The 15,562-nt window shown below is 43.9% G+C and overlaps 1 protein-coding gene across 1 annotated transcript in view; it reads right to left on the reverse strand.

Moving 5' to 3' along the window:
- LOC147031409 (uncharacterized) overlaps nt 1-15,562 on the reverse strand; it is a 239,858-nt gene that overhangs the window by 17,434 nt on the left and 206,862 nt on the right. The window contains 1 exon segment of the mRNA XM_085862636.1: nt 14,565-14,738. Coding sequence (XP_085718762.1) covers nt 14,565-14,738 — 174 coding nt within the window.

Here is a 15,562-nt window from a genome sequence, read left to right on the forward strand (position 1 = left end):
CCTCACCAAATGTCACTATACATTCTGGGAGGGTGGTGGGAGAGAGGAGGGGAGGAAGTGGGGAGGGAGAAGGGGTTTGAGAGGAGGTAAGCATGAGAGCAGGAGGTTCTGGAATTGCATTTTTTTTTTTTTTTGGTATACCTTGGTCGAGGCTCGTATGAGAGCTAACACACAACTCACAGCAAGGAGGCATGAGACAAGAGGGGCGGGAGTGGAAGGGACAAAACAGTGGGGAACAGACACAGGTGAACTGTGGAAGGGAGAGGGAGGGGATGGGACGGGGAACATGGCGAAGAGAAGATGGACATTACAGGGACTTGCAGGAAGGAAAGCAGGGGAATTGAAGGAAGTGGGCTTGGGTGGATTATCGGGGGTAGAAAAGATCGAGGATTTGGATGGGGGAAGATAAGAGATGGTGGTGAACAGCTGTTTTGAAAGCCTGGAGGGAAGAATGGGAAAGAATAGAGTGAGGAAGTTTATTCCAAAGGCGGGAAAAAAGAGGAATGAAAGAGTGAAGATGAGCAGTGATTCGTGATTTTGGTAGTTTTACCAGAAGGGGGTTGTTGGCGGACCTTGAGCGCCCTGTGGAAATGTGGTGGGGACAAATCGCAGAGAGAGCAGGGGGGGCAAGGCTGGAGAACAGTCGGTAGAAGACAGAAAGACCACCGACCAACCTGCGGTGATTGAGTGAGAGGCCCAAAGACTCAACTTCATTGCGGGAGATGCCGATGATCTTAAATGCCCTGGTTTCGACAGCGTGAAGCCGAGAAAGGTGGGAGGCAGGAGCACCAGCCCAGAGGGGAGAGCAGTACTCCATCAGGCTATGGACAAAAGCTTTGTAAGTGGTCAGGAGCTCAAGAGGGCCGAGGAAGGACTTTGCACGACGGAGGATTCCCAGTCGGCGACTGGCTTTTGAGGCGAGGTTGGAAATGTGACTTTCCCAGGAAAGGTCATGGCAGATAGTGAGACCCAGAAGCTTGAAAGAAAAGACTTCTTCCAGAGGATTGTTGAGAAAGTGGATTGGGGGGGGGGGTTCTAAACGGTCCTTTCGAAGAGACATAGTGAGAGTGTGAGATTTGTCTGGATTGAAAGACATATTCCACGTGTTGGACCAGTTTGTGATTTTATCCAGATCTGCAGTGAGTGAAGAAGCTGCTGCTTGCCGGTCTGAGGGATGACAGATGGTACGGCAGAGGGTGGAGTCATCGGCAAAGAGAAATAGAGGATTTTCCAGAGAGTCGGAGAGATCATTGATGAAAACCAGAAAAAGAACAGGGCCCAGAACGTTACCTTGAGGAACTCCAGCCTGGACAGGAAGAGGGGATGAAAGAACTCCATTTAGGGCCACACGTTGACTGCGACAGGAGAGGAAGTCTGCGAGCCATGAGTGATGGCCTTGAATACCATGGGAAGAGAGTTTGGTGAGTAGTGCAGGGTGCCAGACTGTGTCAAAAGCACATGATATGTCCAGGGATACGGCTCGGATTTCCTGTCTGGCATTGAGGACCTCCATCCATTGATGGGAGAGCAGAAGCAGCATCTCCAGGGTAGAGTGACCTTGTCTGAAACCAAATTGATGATTGGAAATCAAGCCATTGGAGAAGAGGAAGGATTTCATGTCTGAAGCGATGATGGATTCCATAACCTTGCTGATGATTGGGAGAAGGCTGATTGGTCTGTAGTTACAGGGATCTGTTTTTGCACCTTTTTTATGGAGGGCAGTGATGTTAACAGATTTCCAAGCAGATGGCAGATGACCTTGGGCAAATGAGAGGGTGAATAGAACAGAGAGAGGGTGAGCAAGAGCAGAAGAGCAGGCTTTGAGGACACGTGGGCTGATGCCGTCTGGACTGGTTGCAGAATCTGACTCGAGGTTTGAAAGCAAGCTCTCCACCTTGTCAGAAGAAAAAGATACAGAGTCCAGGGACAGTTGGGTGCGACTGGGTAAAGTGGGTAGAGATAGTGATGGGTTTAGGACACAAGATTTAGCTGCAAACACCGAGTTTAGACATTCAGCTTTATCACGTGTGGAATCAGCAGTGCGGCCATTTGAGGTAAGGGAGGGGATGGAGGGGGAACATACACCAGAAACAGATTTGATTAAACGCCACCAGGATTTTGAGGAGGGAGAGAGGTTTGAGAGTTCAGACTTGAGATGAGAAAGATGTTGTTTTCTGGCTCTCCTGAGGGTAGATACACACTTGTTCCGAGCTTTGTGGAAAGAACTGAGATTGCCCTCAGTTGGGTTTGCTTTCCATGAGGCAAAGGCAAGTTGTTTCAGGACAACTGCCTCGCCACAAGCTTCAGTAAACCAAGGGCGGGAGGAAGGGTAGGACAACTGAACACGAGAGGGGATAAATCTGTGCATGAGGGAGAGCAAGTTTCTTTGAAAGAATTCCCAGGATGAGTTGATGTTTGAGAAAGTAGTGATAGGAGACCAGTCTGTAAGTTTGATGGCTGCTCGGAGACCCTGCCAATCGGCTTGAGTGAAATGCCAGACTCGACGGCGGTGAGGTGGTTCTCTGATAACAGCCAGAGAGATGTGCACTTTAACAAGGACGTGGTCAGAAGAACCAATTGGAGCGAAGGAAGAGCAGCAGATATTGTCAGGGATATTTGGGAGGGGGACTTGAGGGGAAAGGGGTAAAGGGGTTCTCGACTTGCGTTTGGTAGTGGTACTGTGGAAAAGGGGCGGGAGTGGTACAGTATTTAACGAAATGGGGTACGTTAAAACAGCACATTAATACAGCACCTGGAGACCTCCCAAAGATGTTCATGGGGGGTGAAGAGAAAAGGGGGGTTGGGACGAGGTAAGCGTGAGGGGATGGGAAGCGAAGGACGATAAAACATGCCCAAACAGCAACATTTTCATTTTAACCACCATGTTCTATATAAAACTGGGCCGGAGCATTTAAAACCCATGCTATCTACCTAGCAAAGGCCTGCATGCTTGAATGCTCACACATGCATTGACCTTTGCACACCTCCAGTCAGTTCACTACGTATCTGATTCATTCATGCTACATTCTTGGGAAGCGGTTTTAAATTCAAAAATAAACCGTCAGTTCTTAGCAGTCCCCACAACAGTCCCTGTCAGTCCTTTTCGTTCTAATTCTTTCTTTTCCTTCTCTTTCATCTCTTACTCTCTCTCTATTTTGTTATCGCTCAAAGGAGAAATGAATTTTTGCAGAAATTTGTCTGTAAGGCTCACTCGGCTATGCCTGCTTGGGTTTGAGGGTTGTGTTGTAGCGGTTGAAACCCAAATCCTATCCAGGTTCCTCCTTATGACTCCATCTTTGCTTTTTACTTATTTGGGTTCCTTCTTGGTCTTCCATTTGATTATAGTCCATGAGCCAGCCATCAATATTCTGGAGTTGACTACCAGAAAGGGGAACTAAAAACCACTGTATTTTCCAGTCAGGTTGATGTCTGTAGTAAATAAAAACAAATGTGATGGACATCTCGAAAGAGTAGCGAAACACCTTTCTAGCAGCCATCTTAGAAAATGGCTGCCTCATTTGATGATATTTCTGAAAATTGACGATAACTTTACAGTGACTGATCTGAGGCATATACGACCCTTAACAAAATATCTTCATTATAAAATTTGGCACATGCCAGTATAACTTTTGTAAATAATGAACCACTGGATTCTTAAGTAATTGAGAAAATACATCAGAATTTAGATTTTTCTCACAAAATTTTCGATACCCAGCATCATGCTTACTGAAATATATACTGTATATATATATATATATATATATATATATATATATATATATATATATATATGTATGTATGTATATAATCCCTGTGTCGTAAGAGGCGACCAGCGTTGTGTCAGGAAGGGCATCCGGCGTAAAACATGTGCCAAATCACTATGCGGATCATACGGATGATCCGCTGTGGCGACCCCTAACGGGAGCAGCCGAACGAAGAAGAAGATATATGTATGTATGTGTATATATATATATATATATATATATATATATATATATATATATATATATATATATATATATATATATACATATATATATATATATACATACATATATATATATATATATATATATACATACATATATATACATATATATATATATATATATATATATATATATATACATATATATATACATATATATATATATATATACATATATATACATATATATATACATATATATATATATATATATATATATATATATATATATATATATATATATATATATATATATATATATATATATATATATATATATATATATATATATATATATATATATATATATACATATATATATATATATATATATATATATATATATATATATATATATATATATATATATATATATATATGTAGATATATATTTAACTTATTTAACATCCAGATATAAGAAATATTTAACATGCAGATGTAATGCAAGTATGAGCCTTAATGATATTCTTCACGTTTCAGATAATTACTTGCATTCTAAGTAGGGGACCTTTCATTCATCACCACTGGTTGATGAGTCCTGCTGGTCTGGTTCCTCATCATCACTGGCCATATTGGAGCAAGTGTGCAACTTGCACACTGCTGTACATCTCGGGCCGTTATCGATGCATGGACAACCAGTTGGCCGACAAGAGTGTACACACTGACATGACATCAAACTGAGAACAACTTGGTGAGCAGAGGATACTATCATCCACTGGATAACAAAGCTGACATCTTATTTGTTGTCCATCCGTGCCCTTGATTGTGGTTAGGAATATCTGGCGAATTGACCCATCAGGCTTCCAGGTAGTTAGATTGACGTGTGTTCTGTAGGAGCGTGTCCTCACATGGTGGAAGCTGTGCTGATTCGAGCTCCCCTCGTGTGCTGCGGAACATTTGGTATCAGAGTTCATTTACTAAAATCACTTTGGTATTGTGATAGTAAAGTTGACAAACAAACCTCTGGACAAGGAAGAACACATCATTGGTAATGTTCCAGCTCATCCCAAGTGATGCGAAGATATCTATGAACTTCTGATCATGCAGGAGGATTTTCAAAGCCTTCATCTTTCCTTGCCCAGCAAATGTGCTGAGGGTGTCATATTCAGTCCATGGATGAAGTCCGATCAAGGATTTGTCCATGGCAAAACGCCAAGGAATCATGCCTCGGATGTACAAAAGATGGAGTGACCGGTCCCCCTCTCTGTCAGCATGCAGCAATCCAAGAAGAATATCAACCATCTCTATATATGTCATCCAAAAAGGTGAAAGTTGACCTATGTCGCATCATAAAACTTTCAGGTAAGCGAGAAACAGGACAAGAATCATCCGACAGGATTTGTTCATGAAGGTAGCATTGTGTGTGGTGTGACAAATGTTCTGGTGAAGCACAGACACTCCCCAAATAGTGTCATCAACTTCAGCAGATATTCAGAATGGTTGGTTTACAACCATTCTTCAAAGCCTGACCAAGCTAACCTCAGCAGCGCTGCAAATGTCAACTTATGAAGACAGACAGCCCAGTTACACTGTTTCCCTTCAAGAACCTTGTTGATTGATCCTTCCGCAATGACTCCTGATTCCAGTTAGATATCGAAGTCCAGCATCCCCAAGCATCTTACCAACGGTGGACATCAAGTTGCAGATTATGTGGAAGTTCCCCATCATCAGCACGATTCCCCCATACCTTTCTGGAAGTTTCCATGAAATTTATGTTTCCTTTGCATACAGTGCCTGATCGAACACAAGTGTGATGCTCTCAAGATGTAGAAATGACTGGATAGAAATGGACCGTCACAAGATTTCCTCGATGGTTGATAATTCAGTTGCGGGTGCGTTAATTGTAGGCAGGCATCCTATCGCATCTGCTATCACTTCTTTCTGCTCTCTTGTGAGAATGTTGAATCCGGTCCAAGAACTCGTTTCCTCAGATGTGTCATACATGCACTCACAAGTCTGTTGACGTGCTCCCAGTTCCTCACTTGCATGCGTTGCTGTCAGGTTGGGTGGTACGATTGTGGATGGACTGTTCCTTTTCCCAATAATGTATATTAGCAGTTGCGCACCCGGTGCCTTTATTGTGCACTTATTATCCTTCAGTGAGGCAACCATGACTGGTTTTGGTGGCGCAAACAATGAGGATGTTGGTTGAACAATGATACCATTGACACAATGTGAGTTTCATGCTCCACTTAAGACTTCCTTTTGCCTGTCAATACTGTCAAAGGAAAGCACTGGAGAGACAGACGGATATACGCACATGGGAAAAGGTACTGTGTCAAACTCAACACTTTCCAGCTTTTCCAGACATAGTGCTGTGTCTATTTATTCTAAACGAGTGAAGGAACAGGTGCGATGACACGCTCCTACAGCACATACGTCAATCTAACTACCAGGCGGCCATATGTCGACGGAGTTTAGTCAATTTGCCAGATATTCCGAACCGTAGTCAAGGGCACAGATGGACAACAAGTTCAGATGTTAGCCAAATTATCCAGTGGATGACAGATCCCCTGCTCCCGAAGTTGTTCTCAGTTTGATGTCATGCAAGTGTGCTTGCTCTTGTCGGCCAACTGCCTGCTCATGCATCATTAACAACTCGAAATGTACAGCACCATGCAAGTTGCACACTTGCTCCAACATGGCCAGTAATGATGAGGAGCCAGAGCATGACCAGCAGGAGAGAGGAGGAGATTGGGACCATAATATGTGCAGAGCGTTGGTGCTGCCTAAGCAGTCTCCTTGGCTATTGGGCACAATCCTGGACAGGTCGCCATTCCAACAAAGTATACCAGCAAGCTGGCACTTATTTTGCCGACCTTGGAAACATGACAGGCCGAGTTTACCCCACCTGGTATTAATTCAACAGCTGAGCGGGATTTGAACTCAGGACTCTCGGATCCAAAGCCTGCCACCCTAACCATTAAGCCAACACCAGGCATATGACCAGCAGGACTTATCAGATAGTCATGACGAATGAAAGAACACCAACATCAGCAGGTGATAATTATCTGAAATGTGAAGAATAACATTAAAGCTCGTACTTGCCTTATATCTGCATGCTACATAAGTTAAATATCATAAATATTTCAGGAAGCATGATGCGAGGTGTAGAAAATTTTGTGCGAGAAAAATCTCAATTCTGATGTATTTTCTCAATTATTTTGGAATCAAAGGGACCAATATTTACAAAAGTTATACTGGCATGTGCCAAATTTTATACTGAACATATGTTGTTAAGGGTTGTTTTTGTCTCAGTTCAGCCATTGAAAAGTCACAGTCAATTTTCAGAAATATGATCAAATGAGGCAGCCATTTTCCAAGATGGCCTCCAAATCGGTGTTTTGTTACTCCTTTAAGATGTCCAACAGATTTTTTTTTAAATCAACTACAGACATCAACCCAACTGGAAAAACACTGGTTTTTAATCCTCCTTTCTGGTAGTCAACTCTTGTGTGGCTCATAGACTATTAACAGAGGGAGAGGGGTGGGGGAGAGAGGAAGGGGAGAGAGAGAGGGAGGTGAAGAGAGAGAGAGAGAGAGAGAGAGAGAGAGAGAGAGAGAGAGAGAGAGAGAGAGAGAGAGAGAGAGAGAGAGAGAGAGAGAGAGAGAGAGAGAGAGACAGATAGGGAGAGGAGTGGGAGGGGGGAGGAAAGGGGGAAGAGGGGAGGAATCAGAGAAAGATAGGGATATGGGTGGGAGAGAGAGGAAGAGGGGTGGGAGAGAGGGAGAGAGGGAGAGGGGTGAGAGAGAGAGGGAGAGGGTGGGAAAGAGAGAGGGAGAGGGTGGGAGAGAGAGGGAGAGGGTGGGAAAGAGAGGGAGAGGGTGGGAAAGAGAGAGGGAGAGGGTGGGAAAGAGAGAGGGAGAGGAGTGGAAGAGAGAGAGGATGGGAGAGAGAGGGAGAGGGAGGTGAAAAGAGAGAGAGAGAGAGAGAGAGAGAGAGAGAGAGAGAGAGAGAGAGAGAGAGACAGACAGATAGGGAGAGGAGTGGGAGGGAGAGGAGGGGGGAGGAAAGGGGGGAGAGGGGAGGAATCCGAGAAAGATAGGGATATGGGTGGGAGAGAGAGGAAGAGGGGTGGGAGAGAGGGAGGAAGGGAGAGGAGTGAGAGAGAGAGGGAGAGGGTGGGAGAGAGAGGGAGAGGGTGGGAGAGAGAGGGAGAGGGTGGGAAAGAGAGAGGGAGAGGAGTGGGAGAGAGAGAGGGATGCCAGAAAATGCCATCTTGCTGATCTCAAGGATGAACTCTCAATGCAATCCCCGTCTTCAAAGTGCTGGTGGAAACTGGTGGTGTCAAGTCTCTCCCCGGTGTATACTCCCCTTCCTTCTCCATGCTCACATTTCATGGCCTCACTTCAGACTGCTCGAGACAAGGCAGAATGTCTCAACTCAGTGTTTGCCACAAAACCTCGTGTATCAACCCATCATGATCTGTCCCCACCATGTCCTCTCATACCAACTGTTTTCTTGATTCCGTCCTTCACATCTGAGAGGGTAGAGAAAGTCACATCTAGCCCTGATTCTTCATTGGTGATGGGGGAAGGTGGCATCAGTGCACATGTTTTCAAATGTGCTGCTCTTGCTTTTCCTTTGTCTGCTCTATTCAGTCTCTCCTCCTTTGGGAACCCCAAAAGCAGAATTTCTTGGGCATTACACACAATCTGACTGTGATTGGCTTGCCATGATCACTTCCTCGAGCAGACAAGGCCACCTTCATACATGGGTTTCTAATTTCCTGCACCCCTGCTGTAAACACATTGCTATCAATGGAGCTCTCTCCTATCCACTCCCTCCCAGTGGAGGCTGGAGTGCCTCAAGGAAATGTCATGAGCATAATCTTATTCCTCATCTAAACAAAGGACCTCTCCAATGATCTGGAAAATCATTTCTTCCATTTTACAGATGGTTCCACATAGTGTTGTGCAATGCCCTATTCCACTGAGAAGCAGACAGCAGCTGTGCCACTTTCTGCTGATCTGGATTCGATTAGATGCTGGTCTTCAAAGTGGAACATGTCTTTCAATCCTGACAAATCATATCGTCTCACCCTATTAGATTTGAAGGATATTTAAATGAACCCAACTATATTTACCTGATCAGACACCGGAAGAGGTGCCAGTCTCTTGAACTTCTCGAGATCATCATGAGCTGTCCACAATATATCAAAGCTAACGACCAAAGCTCGCTACAGGAGCCATGTTGAAGCTTCATTGGTTCCATTATTACAAACAGGCATGTCCAAAATTCCACTAGCAGTGCTATAATTTCAAAAATATCCTCAGCTAAATGGCTAACTTGTTATCTCTCCCTGATCATCCGAGTGTTTGATTGTGATGGATTATAGTCAATTTTTGGTCCTAAAAATTGAGTGACTTTACTTAGGAGCAATGCTGTTCCCAAATTGTTCAGCTTCGTTCTTTCATGTTTTAACTGCTGGACAATTTTGCCGTTTAGAAACAGGATATGCTTGGTCCTACAACGAGAGTTACAAAATCTGTAATTGTAAGCTGTCTTGAAATTACAGTTGCAGGCAGATTGTACTCAGCTATGAACTGGCAGAACAAAGCCTTTCTGATTGCTTCACTGATGGCTGGTTCTGCTTTGTTTGGAAACGATGTCAAGGTTCTATTTCCCTCCATGTGTTTCCCATTGTCCATTTAAAACTTTGTTTTGAATTATGTCAGATGGTTTACCCCTGTTGCTGCCACTTTTGTGTCCCAATAAATTGTGCAATCGTATATGCACACATAGTCTCCTTGTTTGGACGCTGTGATTGATTTGAAATGACTAGGACCTGAGATTGAGATTTCACAATTTTTTTGGCCACTATGGAAAATTGCTCCATCTTCACTTGTTGCTGTTTCCTTCATTGCTTCTCTTTCCTTTCACTCTCCTTTGTTGCTTTCATCATTGTCTCCTGATTTTAAATGGTTTGATGTACACAGATAAATATTTACTCTCTCATAGTTTTACAAATCGCATTACCAGGAGATCTTCCTGTTTTGACTTTCGGCTCGGGGTTGCTGCAAGTGTAGGTCGAATTTGCAACTTGCTCCTTCCACCTCAATCAAAGCTCGGTTTTCCAAACTGGATCTGTCGTGTTTTCCTGTCATTTGAGAATATAAGACCTGTCACTTCACTGACGGAAATACCAATCTTTGCTGTGATAGCTGATCAATAGGGCAGGAAGAAAAATGTTTCCTGGGAGCACGGGGATAACAAGCGTCGCAAGTTGGCATTTGCAGTTTCGCCATGTGTGCCCCTGTACCCATAAAAAAATTAAAAATTTCATCACAAACCTTTCCAGGAGTTCCCTGAATCCACTGAAGTTCGATTTATTGAAATCCATTCATCAATTCTCAAGTTATAACACGTCAAACAAACAAACAGACAGACACGGCTTCTTTTATAATACTAGAGGGCCCGTTTGTCCGATGGACCAAATTTTCATTGGTCTTCACAGCTTTGGGGGTCTTTTGGGTCCTTTGGAACTTTTGGGTCTTCTGGGTTCTCAAGCTCCTCTGGGACTTTTAGGTCCTCGGGGACTTGTTGGGACTTTTGGGTCCTCAGAAACTTTTGGGTCCTTGGGGTCTCCAGGATCTTGGGGGGTCTTAAAGGGTCTTCAAAGTTCAAAGGGGTCTCAGCAGTCTAAAGGGTCAAAAGGTACATTCCAATAGTGTGGAATTAATGAATAGATATACGTAATTAAGACAAAAAAATATCACTCACACACACACACACACACACACACACACACACACACACACACACACACACACACACACACACACACACACACGTTTTCGTCCAGCTTCCCCCTCGTCCGACCCCTCTCAGCTGCTCCCTTGACCCACCCCCCTCATATTCCCCCTCATTCTGCTTCCTCTCAGCTGCCTTCTCGTGATGCCCCTCCCTGCTGACCCCTCATCATGTCCCCTCCCGTCCCACAACCTCCCAGCTCCTCCCCCCCCCCCATTCTGCACCCTCCCAACGCCTTCTCCCATGTCTCTCACTGCGTCAACCACAAACATCCGAGGCCTATGGTCCAACCTGACAGATCTCTCAATCCAAGCTGCTGCTGATAAATAGGACATCAGCTGTGAAGCTGAATCCTTCCTCCCACAGGACATCCCTGACTCAGTACTGTCTACCCCTGGCTATTGTCTTCCAATTTCATAGGTATGACCCCCACCCTGGTGGCTGAGTGGCACTTTACATCAATAACTCCAGTTCTTACTGTCTTTACTGATCTAAAACCTCTCGATCCCCGGGAGTACCTTTGGCTGCGACTTCCCCTCCACTTACACCTCATTTTTGTCTGTGTGTTATGCCATCCTCCAAACAGTGATGACTCCATCTACATCTCTCTCAGCCAACATGGACTAACCTTTAAGCACTCATCCCAACTCTCTATTCCTCATATGTGGTGATTTCATCATATAAATTGGCTGTGTTGGTACCTCTCTCACCAGCAATGACACTTCAGAAAAGGACTTCTGTGACTCCATGGGACTGACTAAATCTGTGAACTATGCTTCAGCAGAGGGCTACCAATGACGGCATTGAGAAGAGTTCTCGTTCGCTTCCCAAAAAGCCAACATTTCCTCACTGTAGTCCACATTGGTATCGAGATCCCTCTGGTGCACTCGCAACCAAAGTCATCGTGGAACTTCCGGAAAGCGGATTGGACCGCTTTCACCAAAGCAGCTGAATCCAAAATTGAGGATATACCACCTGTCTCAGCTAAATGTGCCGAATTTGTGCATCTCCTTTCTGCTGCCACTGACACCATACTGCACGGATTCCGCAAGGCCTACACATCGAGCTGGACAGCAGAGTCTGAAAGGCTCCTAAAGGAGCACAACAAAAACTGGGAACCCAGACGTTGCACAGGAAGTAATTGAAGCTCTGGATACAGAATGTCTGAAGCGATGGAAGGAGTTGGTGGAGTCAACAGACTTCATCCACAGCAGCCGCAAGGCATGGGCATTGCTGAGGAAACTGGGTACTGCAGAAAACACTACTGCTGCCATCCCAAGGGTTTCACCTGATTCCATTACGTCACACCTCCTCCAGACCTCAAAGGCACTGACTTCCAAATCACTAAGGCAAGAGGTAAAAAGGGATTACCTCTGAAACCTCAACCACAGCTCATTGAGCAGCCACCTATCAGCCCGATATACAAAGACAAAGGAAGACATTGACGCTGCACTGTCGGCCACCAAAAACAGCAAAGTCACAGGGGTCGATGGACTTTTCCCCAAATTCCTTAAAAACCTCGGAGAAAAGGGTCATACCTGATTGGCGGTCCCTTTTACTGATGTCCATGAAACAGGACAAATTATTGCAGCCTGGAAGAAAGCTAATGTTATTGACATTCCAAAAATTGATCACTTGCACGAGGTCATCTTCCATCTCCTTGGAAATCAGTCAAAATCACTGTATAGCAAAAAAAACTTGCAAAACCGATCCACTTAATTACAGACCTATTAGCTTACTTGCAATCATTAGCAAGATTATAGAATCCAACATCGAACTTGAGATGAAATCCTTCATTTTCCCCAATAGTCTTATCTCAGATCACCAATTTGGAATCAAACCAAGTCACTCCACCTTGGACATACTGCTTCTACTCTCACAACAATGGATGGAGACCAGGGCCATCTCTCTAGAAATATCTCATGCTTTTTATACAGTTTGGCATCCCGCCTTACTCTCCAAACTATCTGCCTATGGGATCCAAGGCCAACTCCACACTTGGCTTTCTCACTTCCTCCACTCTCATAACCAACATGTGGCTCTCAATGGAATTCTTTAATCTCCTCTTCCTGTGAAGGCGAGAGTGCCCAAATGCAGCGTTCTGGGCCTGTTCCTATTCTGAATGCTCATCAATGATCTCTCTGACTTTCTAGAAAATTCTCTTCATCTATTTGCTGATGAGTCCACACTCTGCCAAAACATCCCTCACCCTTCAGCTGGGCAGGCAGCAGCCTCTTCGCTCCCTTCAGACTTTGACAAAAATCACAAGCTGGTCAAGCACTTAGAATATGTCTTTCAATCCTGAGAAATCAATCTCTCTCTCTCTCTCTCTCTCTCTCTCTCTCTCTCTCTCCCTCTCTCTCTCTCTCTCTCTCTCTCTCTCTCTCTCTCTCTCTCTCTCTCTCTGTCTCTGTCTCTGTCTCTGTCTCTGTCTCTGTCTCTGTCTCTGTCTCTGTCTCTGTCTCTGTCTCTGTCTCTGTCTCTGTCTCTCTCTCTCTCTATAATCTTTATATCTCTATATCTCTATATCTCCATCTCTATCTCTATCTCTATCTCTCTTTCTTTCTCTCTCTCTCTCTCTCTCTCTCTCTCTCTCTCTCTGAAAGGACCATCTGGTAAACCCCACCATCTACTTTCTTAACAATCCTCTTGAGGAGGTTCAGTCACTCAAACTCCTGGGTCTCACTATCAGCCATGATGTTTCTTGGGCAAACTACATTCCAAAGTTGACCTTTAAAGCCAGTCACCTACTGGGCATCCATTGTTGTACAAAATCCTTCCTTAGCACACCTGAACTCCATTCCAACTACAAGGCATTCATCCGCAGCTTGATGGAGTACTGCTTTTCCCTCTCAGCGGGCTCCCCTGCCTCACACACATTGCTTAGCTTGATGCCATAGAAAAAAAGGCCTTCAAGATCATTGGAATCTCCTGTGTTGAAGCTGAGTCCATGGGCCTATCACTTTCCCATCGCAGATAGGTCAGTGGTCTCTCCTTCTTCTACCACCTCCTTTCTGGTCTTGCACACTCTGCTCTTTCTATGCTTTGTCCTCTCCTCCCAACGCCCCCCCCCACCCCCAGGTTTTGCAGGGCACACATGGTCCACCATCGACCCCCTTATCATGAAACTCCCAAAATTCAGAATTACTACTCGCATCCACTCATTTCTTTTTTTCCCCACCTATGTAATCAACTTCCACATTTTTTCCTAAATATCATTTTTTCCCTCCAGGTCTTCAAGGCAGCTGTTCACCACCATCTGATATAATCCCCAATCCAAAAGCATGATCTTTTCTACCCTCGTCAATCCATCTCACCCCCAAGCATTCCTCCTTCCAAATTTACCCGTTTTTCCTTCCTGAGAGTCCGCTTCTACATCAATCTTGTCCACCCTATCCATCGTCCCCTTACCCCTCTTACCTCCCCACTTCCCTTATTTGTTCGTCTCCCTCTATTTTATCCTGCAACTCTAATGTTGGTTGGTGTCTGTCTGTCTGTCTGTCTGTCTGTCTCTCTACTGTTCCTTTTGCTCTGTTGCATCCTGATACTTTCAGTGTTCTAGCTCTTCCATGAGCCTGGACTTTGTATCCCAAAAAAAAAAAATCAAATGGTAATTTCCTGTTTGAAAATAGTCACTGGTTTCACTTTTATGGGGAGGAACAGATGAAGCTTTTAGAAATATGATCAGACAAATCTGTGAAAATCATTTACATTATCATGAGGCCTGAAGAGAACAATGTGGAATACCGTGAGTTTCAGGGGTAATCAATGAGACTCGACATCATTGCTTGTACCATTTACCCTCCTGACTGTGGTCCATACCTGTGATGTGGTGCCCCGAAGCACTGTGTCTGCCGATGAGATAATTGCAGACCCTGTGTCTGTGGGTTTCTTGCAGGCCATTGTTAAGAGCCTTACATCCTGCATGCTCTTTGGTCCACATTTTGTGGACCACGAGTCCAGCAATCTTTTCTTAGAAAACCATATGACTGGACTCTGTGAGTGGAAAAAAAAAACATCACTTGTTTCCTGATACAAACAATGATGATGACTTTCCACCTTCATCTTTTTCTGCGTAAAATGTCAGAGCTCATTGCCATGTCTTAAAAACAATAATAATTATTAAAGACATTATTAAAATTGAGCTTTCAAGAGTTGCAGTTTTTTTTAAATCAAAAAATAACAATGAAAACAAAATTGCAAATACAAATTTTTAAGTATTACCTGAATTTGAAATATGCTAATATGAAGTGAGAATATTATGCAGTTATTTTGCTGAAAGGAAATAGCGATCACATCATCTCAAAGCCCTTGCATCAACTACTGTGCCGGAGTGCAATTTATCATTTTCCTTTGTAAGTGCCATAGCTTTTAGCACTTTAGATGAAAAGAAATCCCCTTTAATGGAAGCACCAATTAAAAGACGCTAATCATTAAGAACATGCTTGCATAGAAAAATCCAATTTGAAAATGACAAAACCTTGGGTACTAATTATATATGTACAGTTATTTAAACTAAGCTTTGGTACTAATTCTAAAAGGTTTGCTATAAATTGCCACTTAAAATCAAAAAGAATCTTGTCATCTGTTCGACATCAAACATTCTCTTCAAACAGTTTGCAATGTGTTTGTAGTGTTAAGCATATACCAACGACGACGCTTTTATCATGACGTTTGCTTCTAACCAAGATGGCAAACGGTTACTCCTTTCTCTTGAACAGGTTTCAGAGGTTCGCAATGCAGCTGCCATTTTATCCAAGGTGAAAAGAAGAAATGAATGAAACAAACAACATTCAAGAAGAAATGGCAACATCTGCTGC

This window comes from Eptatretus burgeri, chromosome 2 (genome assembly GCF_056783735.1).
Source record: "Eptatretus burgeri isolate ZD-2024b chromosome 2, Ebu_testis_v1, whole genome shotgun sequence".
In the NCBI taxonomy this organism is placed as follows: Eukaryota; Metazoa; Chordata; class Myxini; order Myxiniformes; family Myxinidae; genus Eptatretus; species Eptatretus burgeri.